Source organism: Periplaneta americana, chromosome 1 (genome assembly GCF_040183065.1).
Source record: "Periplaneta americana isolate PAMFEO1 chromosome 1, P.americana_PAMFEO1_priV1, whole genome shotgun sequence".
NCBI classification, from domain to species: domain Eukaryota; kingdom Metazoa; phylum Arthropoda; class Insecta; order Blattodea; family Blattidae; genus Periplaneta; species Periplaneta americana.
The window spans coordinates 191,558,004-191,577,613 of record NC_091117.1 but is presented as its reverse complement, the minus strand read 5'-3'; the positions used below and the strand labels follow the sequence as shown (position 1 = coordinate 191,577,613).

At 36.1% G+C, this 19,610-nt stretch overlaps 1 protein-coding gene across 4 annotated transcripts in view; it reads left to right on the top strand.

The window, feature by feature from the left end:
- Dgk (diacyl glycerol kinase 1) overlaps window positions 1-19,610 on the top strand; it is a 587,713-nt gene that overhangs the window by 540,236 nt on the left and 27,867 nt on the right. For 3 of the 4 annotated variants that reach the window (XM_069834555.1, XM_069834547.1, XM_069834574.1), the window contains 5 exons: window positions 2,723-2,842; window positions 7,403-7,520; window positions 9,538-9,743; window positions 14,838-15,023; window positions 17,945-18,245. In XM_069834555.1, coding sequence (XP_069690656.1) covers window positions 2,723-2,842; window positions 7,403-7,520; window positions 9,538-9,743; window positions 14,838-15,023; window positions 17,945-18,245 — 931 coding nt within the window. The remainder of the gene's footprint in view (window positions 1-2,722; window positions 2,843-7,402; window positions 7,521-9,537; window positions 9,744-14,837; window positions 15,024-17,944; window positions 18,246-19,610) is intronic. The other variant, XM_069834565.1, reaches the window with a different exon arrangement.

Sequence of the window (19,610 nt, the reverse complement as noted above, 5' to 3'; positions counted from 1 at the left end):
ACTCTTCCATCGTCAGAAACGACTGTAAAAGTTTCATTATTCTACTCCCAACAGTTTTACAGAAAAGGTACAGTAAATATCACTAATTTAACATGTGTTAAGATAGGAGGTTCCGATGGCCGGGAGGAAAAAGGTCTTAAGTCAATTTTTTGTGAAAATGAGATCTTTATATATTCTGAAAGCGGACACAATTCTCTGCAATCTGGTAAAACGGCTAAAGTCAAATAAGACTCCTGACTAGATTTATGGAGCGTTACCAAATGTCCTAAGTGCTTTTTGAATCGAGCACACACAGAATAATGGACTTAAGAATGTTTAACACATTATTCCTTACAAACATCACATGTTTAATTTCCATGCTTCCCTATTAAAAAGGCCCAACTTGTATTTTAGCCATTTTATCACATACTGATTCCCTTTCCTTTTAAAACTTTAAGCAGCAGGTAAACAGTCCTATAATTGTTTAAGATCTAGTTTGCATTCCTAATAATTTACATTTCTCATTTATTTTGGCATGAAAAATGTCTTATGTGTAAATAGTCCCTCCTACTCAGTTTGGGCTCTAGTATTAAAAGGGCTTAAGTACGGCTATTTTTGGAAATAAAATTGTTAAATGAGCAACATTACCTATTTTAGAATAAATATAAACAAATAGTATCCAGTAAAAACCTCTTACTTAAAAAAACTCTATAATTGACACCAATTTAAATCTTTCTAACTGCTCTCCTGAAAAATATAAAATTTTTACTTAAGACCTTTTTCCTCCCCAGCCACAGCTATATATATATATATATAAAATTATTTCTGAAGGACGAAAAAGATTTTCCTATCCAGAATATTCTCGGACCCCCAGGATGAGCTTTGGGGACCCCACTTTGAGAACCACTGGTGTATTGTGTGTACTAGAGATGAACAAAACTAACTGCCGCTCTCGCTTGCTGTGTTCCTTGCACTTGTATTTCGGGTCTTATCTCGTAACTCTCGTGCGCTTCGAGTCTTGCTTCATCATTCTGGAAATAGCATTTGGTCGGCGTGGAAAGATTTCTTAACTTTGAATAATATACATCACTGAAAGAAATAATATTAGAGACGTTTAATTGATACAAAAAAACAAAACAAAACAGCACCATAGTTATCAAAATGTACTGGTTCTACTATCAGATCTATGGTTATATAAATAGAAGAAAAATTATCGAATAAATTTGCATTTCTAAGAAACATAAAACATAACGTTAAATAAAGCGTTAATATTTTTTTACTTGAGATTGTACATTTGATGACAAACGTATGAAAAGAAAATTCCTAGCCTTTTAATAAGGGCCTAGTAATTAAATAAATATTGGGGATCGGATTATTATACACTGAAACGTAGAGATGATGTTTCAAATGGGCTAGTTTATTGTTTATACATATATAACAGTTGCCAGAAAAGATAAAAGTTCATTCTGATATAAACAACTATGGCGATTCAAGGCTGCTTGAGGTTCGAGAGTTAACCACTCCCGATGTCTTGACGTTGGCTTAAGCAGTTAACGACGTAGGCAGTACTATCGTGCGGGTTTCCGACTTTGCAGGTGCTGTTAATCTTGCTTTCTCGATCGTTGTTCAACTCTAATGTGTACAGATTAGAGATGAACAAAACTAGCTGCCGCTCTCGCTCGCTGTGTTCGTTGTATTTGTCTTTTGTCTTTCGAGTCTCGCTCATCATTCTCGAAATAGCATTTGGTCGACGTGGAAAGATTTCGTAACTTTGAACAACATACATCATTGAAATAAATAACATTATAAATGTTTAAATGAGACAAAAAGACAAAACAGAACAGTATCTTAGTTATCAAAATGTTCTGGTTCTATTATATGATATTACCTATGGTTATGTAAATAGAAAAATAAAACAATTCTCAAATAAATTTGAATTTCTAAGAAACATAAAGCAAACATTAATATCTTTTTTACTTGAGATTGCACACTTGATCATGAACGTATGAAAAGAAAATTCCTAGCCTTTTAATAAGGGCCTGGTAATTAAATAAAGACTGGGGAACGGATTATTATACACTGAAAGGTAGACTACTTGATTGTTTATACATATATAACGGTTGCCAAAGTAGATAAAAGTTCAGTCAGGTATAAACAACTGTGGGGATTCAAGACTGCTTGACTTCAGGAGTGATCAATCTCGAGTCTCGGAACACTCACAACCAGTCTTTACGTCATGGACATGATACAACATTGTCGTGCGGGTTTTCGGCTTTTCGGGCTCTGTTAGTCTCGCTTTCTCGATCGTTGTTCATCTCTAGTACAGATATTCACTTAATCCTTTGAGGCACAAATGTTATTTTTATGTTATGGATCATAAGAAAGCTTCGATCAATTTTTTTTTTTTCAAAATTTTAACTCTGCACACAATTTTAAACACAGATGGCACCTCTATGTATCCTCAAGGGATGGTTGCATGGTGAAATATCTATGTTATAATTGTAGAGAAAGAAAGAAAAACGGTGTTTCTTCTGAACAACCACTATGCTGCAAAGGGTTAATCCAAAACAATTCGAGGACTCTGAAGTGCTATTAGAAAGCAGTTAGCTAAAATAAGAAAAAACAATTACAAATCAAATGTTAATATCCACATACTTTTAGTTGTAAAAAAACAATATTTTAAAACGATACTGTATAAATCAGTTTCAATAAAATGTAAAGCATCTGTTTATTTTACCTCCAGATCCTCCAAGACATGATGGTGGAGATCGATTACGACGCGGACGGCACGGTGTCTCTGGAGGAATGGAAGCGTGGCGGCATGACAACCATTCCATTATTAGTGCTATTAGGTCTAGATACGGTGAGTTAGCATTTATTACTATTATTAGCTTAATAAGCCACGGTTGCTTCCACCGCTGAACAGTGTTATGTCTAATTGCTCTGTTATTTCTGAACTTAATCTATCATCTATTAGCCTATAAGGTAGTGTTAGATTATTTTATATTATCAATGCATCTTAATCATGAAAATCCATTAATATTTTCTTTTAACATTTGTCTTTTAAGGGTATCCATGAGAGAATTTTGTTTTTTGACATAAAATACTACATATCTTCCTCTTAAAAAAACAGCATTAACATACTGTAGCGTCATTTTTTAAGTTCATAGTCCCATTTTAAAAGTCCCGTAATGCTTTAAATTTCAGCTGCGACAAGCTCAGTTTTGCACTGTTTTCTCACACTTTATATTTTGAGCATTTTCATTCCTATAAAATGCTTCTTGCGACGCAGATTGTAACAGTTCAAACTTGGTACTTAAGTTCACAGATATGTAGTGAATAAATATTGCTCTGGCTGGCCTTTATGGTGAATATAATTGTAATATTTCTTTTTCAGTTTCTTAATATATTTTTTAAGAAAAAAATTATAGATTACAATATTTAAAAAATTCTAGAGGCCTAGGCCTACCTAGTCAATTTACATGAAAATCTAGGACAATTTAAATAAGTATATGTGTGGTGAGCCTATTCGCAAATTATGAGAACGAAAAAAATATTACGCAAGGGACTTTTCGAGTTACTCGCCCAGCTCCCAAATTTAAACTTACCCATAACTTGTGAACCATGAGAGCTAGAAGGACAAATTTTTGTGAGTTATTTAATTATATTATTATACCGGTACATCTATGGTACAAATTTGAAAAATCTAGCTTTTACAATTTAGAATTTCGTAATTTCACTCATGGATACTCTTAACTTCTCTTTTCCCATATCCACTTGTCTAACACAATTCATTCCTTTAGATTTAGTTTTAAACGCTACTTCAGGCCATTATGATATTTTAAAACGTATTAATTATTTTCTGAATCTTCAATCACCGCTAATGGCATTAGGAATTAAAATACAGGCTGAACCGTAAGTAATGTCATTAATTTAAGAGGGCTTTCTTTGAGATATTTCTAACAAAAAAGTTCAATAGAATTTTGCTCGTTTTTCCTTTCTTTTCGAGATAAAAATTGCTTTATATGAAACATTTCATAGCATGTTTTGGGACAGACATTGATAGAATTCTCAATATCTTCAGTCAATTTCAGAAGAATGGAAGGAGTCCATTATCGTACCTATCTTTAAGAAGGGGGACAAGACTAACTGTAGTAACTTTCGAGGAATATCACTTTTGTTGACGTCGTACAAAATTTTGTCCAATATTCTTTTGAGAAGATTAACTCCATATGTAGATGAAATTATTGGGGATCATCAATGTGGTTTTAGGCGTAATAGATCAACTATTGACCAGATATTTTGTATTCGACAGATAATGGAGAAAAAATGGGAGTATAAGGGTACAGTGCATCAGTTATTCATAGATTTCAGAAAGGCATATGACTCGGTTAAGAGAGAAGTTTTATATGATATTCTTATTGAACTTGGTATTCCCAAGAAACTAGTCCGATTAATTAAAATAGGTCTCAGTGAAACATACAGCAGAGTTCGTATAGGTCAGTTTCTGTCAGATGCGTTTCCAATTCACTGTGGGCTAAAGCAAAGGATGCACTATACCTTTACTTTTTAACTTTGCTCTAGAGTATGCCATTAGGAAAGTCCAGGATAACAGACAGGGTTTGGAATTGAACGGGTTACATCAGCTGCTTGTCTATGCGGATGACGTGAATATATTAGGAGAAAATCCACAAACGATTAAGAAAAACACGGGAATTTTACTGGAAGCAAGTAAAGAGATAGGTTTGGAAGTAAATCCCGAAAAGACAAAGTATATGATTATGTCTCGTGACCAGAATATTGTACGAAATGGAAATATAAAAATTGGAAATTTATCTTTTGAAGAGGTGGAGAAGTTCAAATATCTTGGAGCAACAGTAACAAATAGAAATGATACTCGGGAGGAAATTAAACACAGAATAAATATGGGAAATGCCTGTTATTATTCGGTTGAGAAACTTTTATCATCCAGTCTGCTGTCGAAAAATCTGAAAGTTAGAATTTATAAAACAATAATATTACCGGTTGTTCTGTATGATTGTGAAACTTGGACTCTCACTTTGAGAGAGGAACAGAGATTGAGGGTGTTTAAGAATCAGATTCTTAGGAAAATATTTGGGGCTAAGAGGGATGAAGTTACAGGAGAATGGAGAAAGTTACACAACACAGAACTGCACGCATTGTATTCTTCACCCGACATAATTAGGAACATTAAATCCAGACGTTTGAGATGGGCAGGGCATGTAGCACGTATGGGCGAATCCAGAAATGCATATAGAGTGTTAGTTGGGAGGCCGAGACGTAGATGGGAAGATAATATTAAAATGGATTTGAGGGAGGTGAGATATGATGATAGAGAATGGATTAATTTTGCTCAGGATAGGGACCAATGGCGGGCTTATGTGAGGGCGGCAATGAACCTCCGGGTTCCTTAAAAGCCAGTAAGTAAGTAAGTGTATTATGATAATAAATGATTGAAAGAATTTTAGTTTTGTCCTTACAGAAATTAGATCAGAACAAGTGTAACTTTTCATTCTCCAAAAGAATTTAAAAAGTTACATTTATTCGGATGCAATTTCTGAACATTTAAAGAACAAAGGTAAAATTCTTTCAATCGTTTGTCATAATACATTGCTCTCTTAAATTGACTGAACATATTGGGAATGAAATCTATGGCTTTCCCAAAACAAGCTACGAAATATTTCATATAAAACAATTTTTATCTAAAAAAGGAAGCAAGGCCACCGGTGTAGCTCAGTCGAGTAAGGCGCTTTCCTACTGATCCGAAGTTGCGCTCGGGCGCCGGTTCGATTCCCGCTTGGACTGATTACCTGGTTGGGTTTTTTCCGAGGTTTTTCCCAACCGTAAGGCAAATGTCAGGTAATCTATGGCGAATCCTCGGCCTCATCTCGCTATCACCAATCCCATCGACGCTAAATAACCTCGTAGTTGATACAGCGTCGTTAAATAATCCAGTAAAAAAATAAAAAGGAAACAAAAACAAGCAAAACTGTATCAAACTTTTTTGTTTGAAATAACTCAAAGAATAACCTCCTGAGATTAATGACATGACTTACGGTTCATCCTATATAGGGTCATTATAAAGTAACTACGTACAGGTAGAGCCAAAGTTCTTGATTCGTATAATTTAATAACGCAAGCAAGCTTGGGTTTCCTTATTGCGGCTGGAGTGTTGTGTCAGGATCCAATTGCTTGCACTGTATAATCACTACCAAATGTTATACACTTCTTATTGGTTATGTATAAATCAATGTACTTCATTTTACCTTTTACGCGAATGGTATGAAGGAAGAATCATAGAGATTAAAAACAATTAATCATTTCGTAATTCTTCCATTCCTGACAAGCCTTCGTCTTCTGTCATGTCATTCTTCTCCCTCACCTCATAATTGGTATTCGCGTTTTCAGCACCATTCTCCTGTATGAGGATCCTTTCGATGGTCTGTTTAACAATTCCGTCCTTTTCATGATTTTCAATTTCATCAATCTGGCGAAATATATTCTCCCAATCTGCTAGACCAATTTCCTCAATTTTTTGGCGATACAATTCCTCACGCCGAACAAATTGCACCCATTGACATCCATCGAAACTTGCTGAAGATGTACGGAGATGATGCAGTGAATGAGAGCATAGTGAGATGGTGACTGGTGCGTTTCAACTGTGGCGAAAATGACAGTCTTTTTGGATAGGTGGAGTGTGATTCTTTAGGATGTCCTGGAGCCTGGAGAAAATGTCAATTCTGAAGACGCTGGCTAACTGAAAGCCCGAATTTCCAGAGTCAGGGCAGAGAACACAAACTTTCACTTGCAACACGATAACGCCAGGTCCATACCAGTTTCAAATCCCAACTCGTGCATAGATGTTCGTCATTATTACACGAAGTTTCGGTTATCCTGTCAAGACTCAGTGTCGTGGTGACTTCGTGTCACAAAAAACCTCTCACGTGCCTATTTGGTATACGAGATTGAATTAACTTAATTTCATCGTGTGCATGAATGTTTGACCTCTGTCAAGATGACGACTGATGCTGACTTTGGTGGAAATCTAATGTCTTGCTGATTCAAAGTTGCATGGCTCCAATTATATCATATACCTGTCCAGTTCGTAAGATTGAATTCCCTAGATATGGATATTCGTCTGTTGTGAATGTACGATCGTACGATTTCTACAATCTGTTTCGTGTCGAATCTACACCTTAGGAATTCTGCTGGTGTTTAGTAGGGACGTAAGATAGGAACTGTCTCAAGGGAGAGAAAACTGAACTTTAACAAGACAAAGGTGTCTGATAAGGTCATTAATAAATTCATTGATTAATTGATTGGTTATTTGAGTGATTGACTTACTGACTGGTTCATCCATCAAATTATGCATTTATTTATATTAAACGCACCTTTCTTGCAGAATGTTAAAGAAGACGGCAACCACTTGTGGAGACTGAAGCACTTCAGCAAACCCGCATACTGCAACCTTTGCCTCAATATGCTGGTTGGCCTTGGTAAAAAGGGTCTCTGCTGCGTGTGTAAGTAACAGAAATCGGCATACTACACTATAATTACAAATGGAAAATACTATACAGAGTGTGAGGGATCCTTTTCACAGTCGTCGGGGATGGTCTACAGAATCAAAAAATGTTCATGCAACATAGAATCAAAACGTCGTAGTTTTCTCAGAAAAAATATTTCTTCTCTTATTTAATTCGCGTTATACTGCTTATATCGTTAGTAAAATTACGAAAACAATTACAGTAGTTATATCTAGCAAAGAGTTAATATAAGTTTAAATACATATTTGTGTATTCTATTACGTTTTCGTGAAATTAAATAAAATTGCATGCTTAAATTTGTTAATATTCTGGCGTGAGAGACGTGGCAACGTGTTCAGCAGGCAGTACTCTGCATAGACGTACTGTACGTACATGTCAGCTGAGTTCAAGCTCCCTGCCTATAGCTCTACTGCCAAGCGAATGACAGTTCGGTACCAGGTATTCAATAAACAACTTACAGTGTCATTCACAGTTTAGGAATATCATATGTTATTAATTTATGAAGAAAGTCGTCGTAATTCAAGTGAGGCAAGAAGATGTACCGTCAATGTTTTCCTCAATGAAGGTTACCTAATCGGCGAGCTTTTGTAGCAGTTTCTCAACGATTATTAGAAACTAGGAGTCTCTTACCTCGTTTCGAAAATCACACAAACAGAAATTTCTTTAAAAATGGTACTGCTTTATGGAAGCGGGAGAGATTAAAATGTTCCATTTTAAAAAAAGTTCGTGTGATTTTGTACAGTAAACTATTATCGTTTATTTTTTAGACGTACAATAAAAAATGGACCAATATTGTCAATATTGTTAAATAAAATGGAAATTTACCATAAAGTTCTATTAATGAGATTGGAAGTTTGTATTTGGTGTTCGTTTTATGTAAACAAACGTCCACCCCTGCATTAGAACAGAGCATCTGTTTTGTACCGGTATGTCTGTATCCACTTGAGCTGTACCGTGTACATGTAAACTCCCTCCTCCCCATCCAGCAACGTTGCCAAACTCCTAATATTGTAAACTTTAATAATTAATTAAATATTGCAATTAGAAAAAAAATTGTGAGGACATTTTTTCTTCCTTATGACATAAACAATCATCAGTTAAAATAATAGCACTTATACCCCTTACACCCTGTATATGCCAAAAAAGTCATTTGCCAGTATTGGAGAAATTAATATTATTTTGAAATGACAACTGTAGGCATAACAAATTGTTTTCTTTGGAACAGATCTCTTTGTAATCACTAAGGATGGAACTTCGGACACCGAATCTGTGTCGTAAACTATGTCATGTGTTATACAAGTCGTGTTATTTACATCAACTCAGGGTATATTTATGAACTCTTGGAGATGACTGGAAAGATTCGTTTTTGGTGGAATAATAATAATAATAATAATAATAATAATAATAATAATAATAATAACAACAACAACAACAACAATAACTTACAAACTATTTCCATCTTTCACTTTATTAGATAGAAAAAATAAGATGTAAGAACGTAGATACCCAGAATGTTACAGATAGTTAAGTTAGGGTGACCAGAATTTCTAATTAAAAAACCGGGACTTTTTTATGAATCATGCATCTTGCAAAAATACTATGATTTATTTTTGATTACAGTAAATTATTAAATAATTTACCAGAATACATATTTGTCGACTGGACCAAATAATGAAAAACTGAAAGTGCATATAAATTATTTGGTCCAGGGCTGTTTATTTGAATTAATGAGATAAAGCTATTTAGTGATTTTGTACCGCTTAAGACGAAAGCGACTTATAAGAGAGACACATTCTGGTAAATTACCAATTATTCATAATCATTAAATATACCTTTACATCAGATATTTGACGTAGCCTATGCTTAGAATCAGGTCTGTGCTCGTATTTGTCACTGCTCCCATATTTCTTAAACAAATTCCTCTGTCCTTTGACACCAATTGATAGAATTCTGCATATGAAAGATAAATCATGAATGGTTGGATGTGTTGCAGTCTGCAAGTACACTGTACACGAGCGTTGTGTGCAGAGGGCGCCGGCATCCTGTATTGCGACGTACGTCAAATCCAAGAAGACGTCGCAGCTCATGTCGCACCATTGGGTAGAGGGGAACTGCCACGGCAAGTGCTCAAAATGCAAGAAGACCATCAAGAGCTACAATGGCATCACTGGCTTGCGATGCCGCTGGTGTCAAATCACGGTGAGTGTGAAGTCACCGAAATTTACTTCCTTAAATATTCATCATCATCATCATCATCTTCATCATCATCATCATCGTTTCATGTTATTGATTCATATTTTATGCATTCAGTGTTGTATATAATATAACAATTTATCGATATCTGCACTGTTTTGAAGTGGCCTTTTTAATCCAGTTGGTAACACTATAGGCCTATGCATTTTATATTATAGGCCTACTCTGAGTATAAACTAAAATGAAATCAAGAATAAGGAAATCTTGTAGATAGACAGACAGACAGACAGACAGATAGATTTATTCGTTCCATAATATTCTTAATTTGCTTTTTAGCATAGAAAAAAGAACATGTCCAATTCTTAAGTTTAACATATAAAATGCAAATATGACATATGTACAAAATTAATACATTAATGACAATAATATTTTATACAATGCAATATGTTTACCATTTAATAATATTAAAATATTTACACAGTACTGTGAAATGTCAAGAATTCATCTACAGAATAGAAAGTATGAGATATTAAGTAACTTTTTAGTTTTACCACAGTCTAGTATATACAGTCACGAAGCTTGAGTTGTTCAGGTTGCATGGAACAATAGACTGTGCAGGTACTATTTCGCATTGTCTGTAATGAGGCGATAGTAGTGATCCTAGTGGTTAGCAACTATCTATGGATGCGTATTTATTACATACTGAGCTTCGTGACTGTGTATACTAGACTGTGGTTTTATCTTAAATAATGCAGGGTTTTGGCTATGATTCTTTTAATGTCTTCAGGAAGACTATTGAACATTTTTATTGCCATGTAACGTACTCCCCTTCGATAGCATGATGAATTTGATGATGGCGTATGAAAATCATTTTTTCTGCGGGTATTTATACTATGTATGGCTGAAATAGTTGGAAAATTTTCTTTATCACATAAGAGGAAATTTGTTAAAGAGCATATGTACTGATTTGTTGAGGTCATAATCTCAATTTTTTTTTTTTTTTTTTTTTTTTTAAATAATCTACATGATTCTCTAGCCTTTGCTCCAAATATTATTCTAATGGCTCTTTTTTGTAATAAGAATATATTTTTACTATCTGCAGAATTTCCCCAAAATATTATTCTGTAGGACATAATGGAATGAAAATAGGCAAAATATATTGTCTTTAAGATACTGCTGTTTAGAAATGATACAGCATATAAAGTACCGGTAACCATTTTGTTCTTACAATGTATTAGTATTCTATTTAACACTTTCAATAGAATAACCAATACCTCATGGCATATATGGTAAAATTATAGACCCTTGAAGAGTAATAATACATTGTAAGAACAAAATGTTTACTTTCTATGATGTATCAATTACCACAAGATTTCCTACTCTTATTTTTTATTTCACTTTTAAATGTTTTTGCTGTTAAACAAATAAATTTGTTTAATATTACTGTACTAAGTACTAGTGTCACAATCTATTGTTTCTTTTTCAACATAACCACCAGGTTTTTAAGACAATTCATTTGTTTTTCTTTTCTGTGAACTTTCTGTTGAAACTTTTTATTTTCCTTTTCATCAATATTGCTTGGCTTCCTGATTCTACTTTCTTTTATAGACTGATAAAAAATATTTCATCAAAGGGGGGGGGGGGAGGTCATACAGTCTCTTTCTGGGGTTTAGAGTTTTTGGTGTCATTTTCTTTATATATTTGAAAACTGTACTGGCTGTTGTTTTTTTAATACTTTCACATTGTATAATATGAGACAAAAATTCTTAGCTCAGTGGCTGGAATATCTCTTTTATATCACCAAGGGAATAGAGACAAAGGAAATGAATTTAAGTTGACAGATGCTTATTATCACTTCATGTCCGGAGATATTTATATATTCACCATACCTTTGGCCCCTGCTACGAAAACTTTTTGTGAAATGGCAGCATAAAGCAACGCTTTGACACAGGGACATCTGTTTTCTTACCATGAATGTTGAATGAAATGGAGTGTCGAATGGTTAGGAATTCACATCGATGTTACTGTTAATTTTCTCGAAAAAAAATTGCAAATTTGAACTTGTGTGCTGGAGTAAGACCAAGTAGGCCTACTAGTACTACCGGTACTATCATGTTCTTGGTGATTTAAATGTCTGGCATATTAGTAAGTTACTACCACCTGGTTTAAAGTATTCAAAACTTTTAATTAGAGGATATTAGAATAAGAACTGAATAAGATTGAATTCGTAAAGTGTTCACTCCATTACAAGGCAAAAAAAAAATAATTAAATATTGCAAGAACCACTACCTGAATCAGTGCATCGAGAGTTTTTTGTGATGTGAAACATCTATATTCATCCTAAAAACTGAAAAAATGTGTAATATCTTTGTGTAGGATGAAGTTCCTAAAGTTGATTAGGCTATAAAGGCAACACCATCACTTCCTTTATTGTTTGAGCCCATAGAGTTAGAGTAGGTTATTTTACAACGCTTTATCAACATCTTAGGTTATTTAGCGTCTGAATGAGGTTAAGGTGATAATGCTGGTGAAATGAATCCGGGGTCCAGCACCAATAGTTACCCAGCATTTGCTCATATTGGGTTGAGGGAAAATCCCGGAAAAAACCTCAACCAGGTAACTTTCCCCGACCGAGAATCGAACCCGGGCCATCTGGTTTCGCGGCCAGACGCGCTAACCGTTACTCCACAGGTGTGAACTTGAGCCTATAGATGGCAGTTTCAAAATGAAGTGTGTATAAAAGGAAATGATATCATACTGTTAAGATAAAAGTCGGCCATGCAAATGTAAGCTAGATGAGCTTACTTATACAAGAAAGGTTGGGTACTTAAAATGAAATAAAAAATGGAAGAATCCATTATATAGGCCTATCTACATAGGTTGGATAAAAAGTTATGGCAACACTGCTGTCACGTGACGATGGTGCGTTCGAGAGCTGCCAGCTGTGTGGACATGAACAAGGAATGTTAGATGAGTTAGTGCAGCCAGCGGTGACAGTACTCTGTCAATCTACTGCAGTGTGTAGAACATTTCATAGGAATAGTGCGAGCGCCCTAAGACCACGTTTACAAAACTAGAGCAACGTTCCTTGATCAAAATTAAAGTGACACGAGATCGTAGTGCACAATAATGTTTTCAGGGACTTCGTGAAGCATTTGCCGATGCAGCGTTGCCATATTGCACAGTGGCACGATGGGTTAAAGCGTTCCAGGAAGGCAGGGATGCTGTTCAGGACAACCTCTGTATAGGACGACCCCGCGTGGAGGACAACACAGTTCAACTCCTTGCTTCCCTGTTGGATGCTGATCGCCGATGGACTGTGCATGAGTTAGCAGCAGAAGTCGAAGTATGTCACAAAACTGTGCTCCACATTCTGCAAGACATTCTGGGTTACCGCAAAATTACAGGGCGTTGGATACCCCATGATATTTCCAAAGTTTAACAATGACACTGCTATACAGTCGCACAGGCCTTATTGGACAGGTACCAAAGGAAAGATGACTTTCTTGGACGAATCGTCGCTATGGACGAAACCTGGGCTCGCTCATACAAACCAACCAAACTTGAAACGTCAATCAAATGAATGGAAGCATCTAGGTTCTTCTCGTCCGAAGAAAGTGCGCCCTACACAAAGTGCTGTGAAGGTGATGTTCATCGTGTCATATGACATTGATGGGGTAATATTGCACCACGCTGTACCTCCAAGGCAGACGGCAAATGCGGACTAGTACTGCAGGTTCCTGCAGCACCACCTTCGTCCAGCCCTCAGGAGAAAACGACGACACTTCGTGGTACAGAACCCCATCATTCTTCATGATAATGCAAGGAGTCACACCGCTGCTGCTGTCAAGGACCTCTTGCGCCGCTGGCAATGGGAGATTCTGGAACATCCACCGTACTCACCCGATATGAGTCCATGCGATTACGATCTTTTCACCAAAGTGAAAGAACCATTGCGAGGGACCCGGTACAATACCAGAGATCAACTTATCCGTGCTATAGGGTGGTCAATACGGAACATCAACAAAGATGGACGCGTTGATGGTGTACGACGCCTTCCAAACATTTGGCAAAAGGTAATAAATAAGGGGGCGACTATATAGAAGGTACATAAATGTTGTACCCCTGTGAATAAAGCCATGTCAGAAATATCTAACTGTTGCCATTACTTTTTATCCAACCTTAGTATATATATAAAGGTTGAAAATGATAATGTTTATAAGAGTCGTTAATGGCAGCAAAAAAGTCTCGAACATGCATGCTTATCGCACGTGAAAAAGTGAAGATAATAACGAAAGTAAAAATGATGAACTAATAAAACCAAAACTTGCCAGAAAGAGTGAAAAAAGTAGTTTGTGGATGTGTACTCACACAACAGAAAAAGAAACGAAAATTTTATAAGATGTAGAAGTTATTATAAATAATAATGCGTCTATGCCAACTGTAAATGTACAGACTATAAATGTGATCAATGTTAAAGAAAGACAATGCTATAAAGAATCTTTTAGTTATCGTATTTTAATAAACATTTTACATACAGTAAGTTTGGTTATGTTTGTAATGTGTGAATGTGTGTGACAGACTGTCATACGAACAAGACCTGAATCTCATGAACTTAATTATTTATCAAGGATAAAGACGTTTCACACAATCCAGGAATTTCATAATTCTCTGTGAGTTTTTTCTATCCTTCTGTTGCGGTTTTATTTTATCCCATTTTCAGGGCCATTGGCTTAGAGATTCATGCTTTCATATCCAACAGGAGGCAGTTGATTTTAATGATGATAGAACATTTTAGTGCCAGTATTGGAACTGGAAGGCCCCTGTTGAAAGTTTAAAGCATGAAAATTACAGTCCCTAAAGAAAAAGTTTCCTAGTCAAAATTCGTCATCTCATTTCTCTACTCCACACATGCAGATGTCTTTGCTTGCTTTTGATACTGAAGCAGTCTCTGATTATGGAATTAGAAAAATATGAAGCTGATCCTAGCATCGTTGCAACAGCCCTTAAGGAGTTCTGTTAAGGTCGTTATTGTATTAAATGTGTTAGAGAATCTGACACACTCCAAACAAGTTGTAACACACAGTTTTAATTGCACAGTTACATAACCGCTGCGCGTCACAAGTGAAGCCAGAGTGCACACTTGGGGACCACAGAATGCACATCCTCCCGCCCACTGCCATCTGCCCTATTGTGCTGGATCGCCAACGTTCGATCACCAAGGAGCACAAACGCTCTGGCCTGCAGCGCTCTGAGAGCCAGACGCCGGCCGATTGCAACAACTCAGTATGTATACCTACCACTGCTCTTTCCCACCAGTTTTTCTTCTATTAAATCCTTCTTTACCGAGTAAGTGCGCCTTGTATTCTGAAGGTCCGGGATTCGATCCCAGAAGCCTCCTCTCTTCTTCTTCTTCCTCCTCCTGAACGTATTTTCTTCCTTTTTCCCTTTTCTTTTTCATCATTTTCTGCTCTTAGTACCTGAGGCTCCACTGTTTTCGTATTGCATTAGAATGAAAAAATAGAGGACATTATACAGAGTGTTTCTAAATTAGACCGACAAACTTTGGGATCAGATAGATAACCTTCTTTGAAACAATCTTTATTAAGGAAACCATGGGCTGCGATACTTTCTTTTAGAGCAAGAGAGGTTTATGTCATTACATGGTTCGGTCCAGTCGCTGCTCGTGGTTTTAAAATTGAGGAAAGCTCTAGGCTGAAATGGCAAATTTACAAGGCCTCGAGCATGAGTATTTATTTATTTCTATTTGTTTATTCGTGTATTTCCGTAACTGGGAATTTTTAACAATAAGTTGTTATTATAATGTATATAAGACTTAACGGGCACTTGACTTACCTTAATTCATTTGCTTGTAGACGAAATCGGCAATTCTCTCTTTCAATATATTACACACACAATATATTGTTCTCAAATAAACACTCACAAACGGTTCTCACAATAACAATTTCACAACCGCATACAATACCGATACTCATATTACGGACAAGCCAAAACTAATTCACGCGTTAGAATTTCCGTTGTGTTGATTTCCCTTCCCTGACCGAAGTTTGCAAAACTTTCACTTTATGGGATACTAGGGATACCAATTGTGTCAACGAATAACTAAACGACTTGTTCATCTTATCACCGCAATATTATCCTAAAATGCCAATTAGGCCTATGACCTACCGCACAATGAATGAGAGAGCAGACACGTAACCTCAAGAATGGAGTGTCAGACATTGTTTCTTTTCTCTTCTCCAGGAGAGATTTTTAAAACTCAGAGCTAGAAAATGTTGGCAACGACTCAAGGCGTAGATCTCTACGCCTTAGCTGTCCCTTATTAGCCAGACTCCACTAGGAAACCTCCCCGTCCTGTTTCTATTGTGCTGAAGGGACCATGAAAGGTTGAGCCTTTATTACTTATAACCTATCTCAAAAACATCTATCGATACCAACAGTTCCAAATATATTGACCGTTATTAACGAACGAGCTGAGTAAAATTTCGATGTTTCTCCTCTATTGAAAATCTTTATTCTACTATTAAATACAAACAAATGTCAAGATTTTTGTAGGAGATTTTTATAGGGGTGGCTCCGCCCAAGAGCCTTTAACTACGAGCTGCTTCTGGTTCGGTCATACAGGAAGGGATCGAAGTAATTAGTTACGTGAAAAGTGAATAAACAAATCATTAATGTCACAAACACAGTTTATTGACACAAACATATAGAAAAACACAAACAAAACAAATAGGATGTAAAGGAAAAACATTCACTTCAGTGTTAAATTAGAAGGATGGCTCCATTGCTTTACTGTCTCATCACTATAACAAGTGCTTGAATACACGTCCATTGATTTTCAGACAAGCAGTGCATCGACGTGCCATACTTTGTCATACCCTTTCAAAGACGCCAGGCATTTCCCTGATTTCAGCTGCTGCTCAGACAATGTGTGCTGCAAGATCTTCTTCAGAGTCAACAGAGGTTTCATAAACCACAGGTAGTAATCAAATTGGGTTCATACATGATATCAAGCTCAGGGAATAAACAAACCGAATAGAAAAATGATACTGTGCTGATGGGGTAAACAAACTGGATGGTAACATTAAACCACTCTTGCACTGAAACGAAGCTTCTGAGCCCATGGGTTTCTTAACGAAAAATGTTTGGAAGAAGGTTATCTATCTGACCCAAAAGTTTGTCGATCTAATTTAGAAACACCCTGTATGTTTCTCTCCATAACTCTCAGCAGTTTAGCAACCGATGACTATAAATCACTGAATATCTGTAGCCAGTCACAATACCTTATCTTCTCCATTTTTCATGTTGAATCTTTCGTACACTACTTTTAATACTTGAATATAAATAATTGATTAAATGGCGATCTTACTCGTGTTAATTATGTAAGCATGTGCGGCTTACAGCTGTTTCGGTGCTACTTGACACCATCCTCAGAGCCTTCTGTGTCTCGGCGTCATCTCAACTTTGCTGCCTGTTATGTGGGTGCGTTCGTGTGATGAAGAGTTGTGTCAAATAGTGTGTGTGTTCTGAAATTGATCTGTGTGTTGAGTATTTGATTAGAACACATTAAAGCAATAACCAGAGGACACAATACATCTACATATGCCGAACACATTACTAATGCTAACCACACATACAATAACATAAATACAGACATGGAAATCCTACACATACAGCTCAAAAACCAAAAACTCAAGACACTAGAACAATATGAAATATACAGACACACTAAAACACACCCTAATCAAACACTCAACACACAGATCAATTTCAGAACGCACACACTATTTGACACAACTCTTCATCACACGAAAGCACCCACACAACAGGCAGCGAAGTTGAGATGACGCCGAGACATGGAAGGCTCTGAGGATGGTGTTAAGTAGCACCGAAACAGCTGTAAGCAGCACATGCTTACATAATTAACACGAGTAAGATCGCCATTTAATCAAGTATTTTCTCCATTTTCTTTATTAATAGCAATAAATGTCTTAAATTGGTCAACTACTGGCATCTGGTCAGCTAGTGGCACAATTACTTACTTTAGTGAAATCTAATTGAATCCTAATGTCTTTCATTTAGACCACTTACATTAAAAGCTTATGTGAGAAATATTTCTCAACATCACTGAATGCAATCCATGTTAAATGTCGTAATAAAATATTCCTCTCCTGACATCGCATCAGCCGAAACTTATGTTGCAGGGCACCCTGTCGTGTGGGCAAGAACAGCAGTGTCCGATGTCGTTCCAAATAGCACCTGCACCTGGCACGAAGCCTCTTGTCGTATTCATCAACCCCAAGTCTGGTGGACGCCAGGGTGGCCGCATGTTGCGAAAGTTCCAGTACCTGCTGAATCCCCGCCAGGTGTACAACTTGGCCAAGGGTGGCCCTCTCACGGGTCTGACGCTCTTCAAGGACGTCCCCAACTTCAGGGTCATCTGCTGTGGTGGCGATGGCACCGTGGGCTGGGTTCTCGAAACTATGGGTTTGTAGCTCGGTTTGGGAGAACCATGCTTTTTCTTGAACTGTTTCAACTCTAGTACATAGATATGAATTCCCTAGCACGGATTTATATTTGCCCTGCAAGAATGGACACTTCCTCACGAGATAGTGATAATGAGGTGGTCTGGGGATATTGTTGAATGATGAAAGGGATAAAATGAATATCTCCGAGAAAATCTGTCCAAACATCATCATACCTGTTCGAGTTTAAACTCGAGTACCAGTATCTGGTGTAGAATGCTAATGCTGTAATCATTAGGTGGAAAGTGAACATAAAAGAGTCGTTATTATTATTATTATTATTATTATTATTATTATTATTATTATTATTATTATTATTATTACAAAGAGATAGGTTTGGAAGTAAATCCTGAAAAGACAAAGTATATGATTATGTCTCGTGACGAAAATATTGTACGAAATGGAAATATAAAAATTGGAAATTTATCTTTCGAAGAGGTGGAGAAGTTCAAATATCTTGGAGCAACAGTAACAAATATAAATGATACTCGGGAGGAAATTAAACACAGAATAAATATGGGAAATGCCTGTTATTATTCGGTTGAGAAGATTTTATCATCCAGTCTGCTGTCAAACAAATCTGAAAGTTAGAATTTATAAAACAGTTATATTACCAATTGTTCTTTATGGTTGTGAAACTTGGACTCTCACTTTGAGAGAGGAACATAGGTTAAGGGTTTTTTGAGAATAAAGTTCTTAGGAAAATATTTGGGGCTAAGAGGGATGAAGTTACAGGAGAATGGAGAAAGTTACACAACACAGAACTGCATGCATTGTATTCTTCACCTGACATAATTAGGAACATTAAATCCAGACGTTTGAGATGGGCAGGGCATGTAGCATGTATGGGCGAATCCAGGCCGAGACGTAGATGGGAAGATAATATTAAAATGAATTTGAGGGAGGTGGGATATGATAATAGAGAATGGATTAATCTTGCACAGGATAGGGACCCATGGCAGGCTTATGTGAGGGCAACAATGAACCTCCGGGTTCCTTAAAAGCCAGTAAGTAAGTAAGTATTATTATTATTATTATTATTATTATTATTATTATTATTATTATTATTGTTAGTATTACTATTATTGTTGTTATTATTATTATTATTATTATTATTGTTGTTGTTAGCATTATTATTATTACTGCTATTGTTATTATTATTATTATTATTATTATTATTATTATTATTATTATTATTATTATTATTATTATTATTATTATAACACAGTGCAGAACTGTGCATGCATTATATTCTTCCCCTGACATAATTAGGAACATTAAATGCAGACATTTGAGATGGACAGGGCATGTAGCACGTATGGGCGAA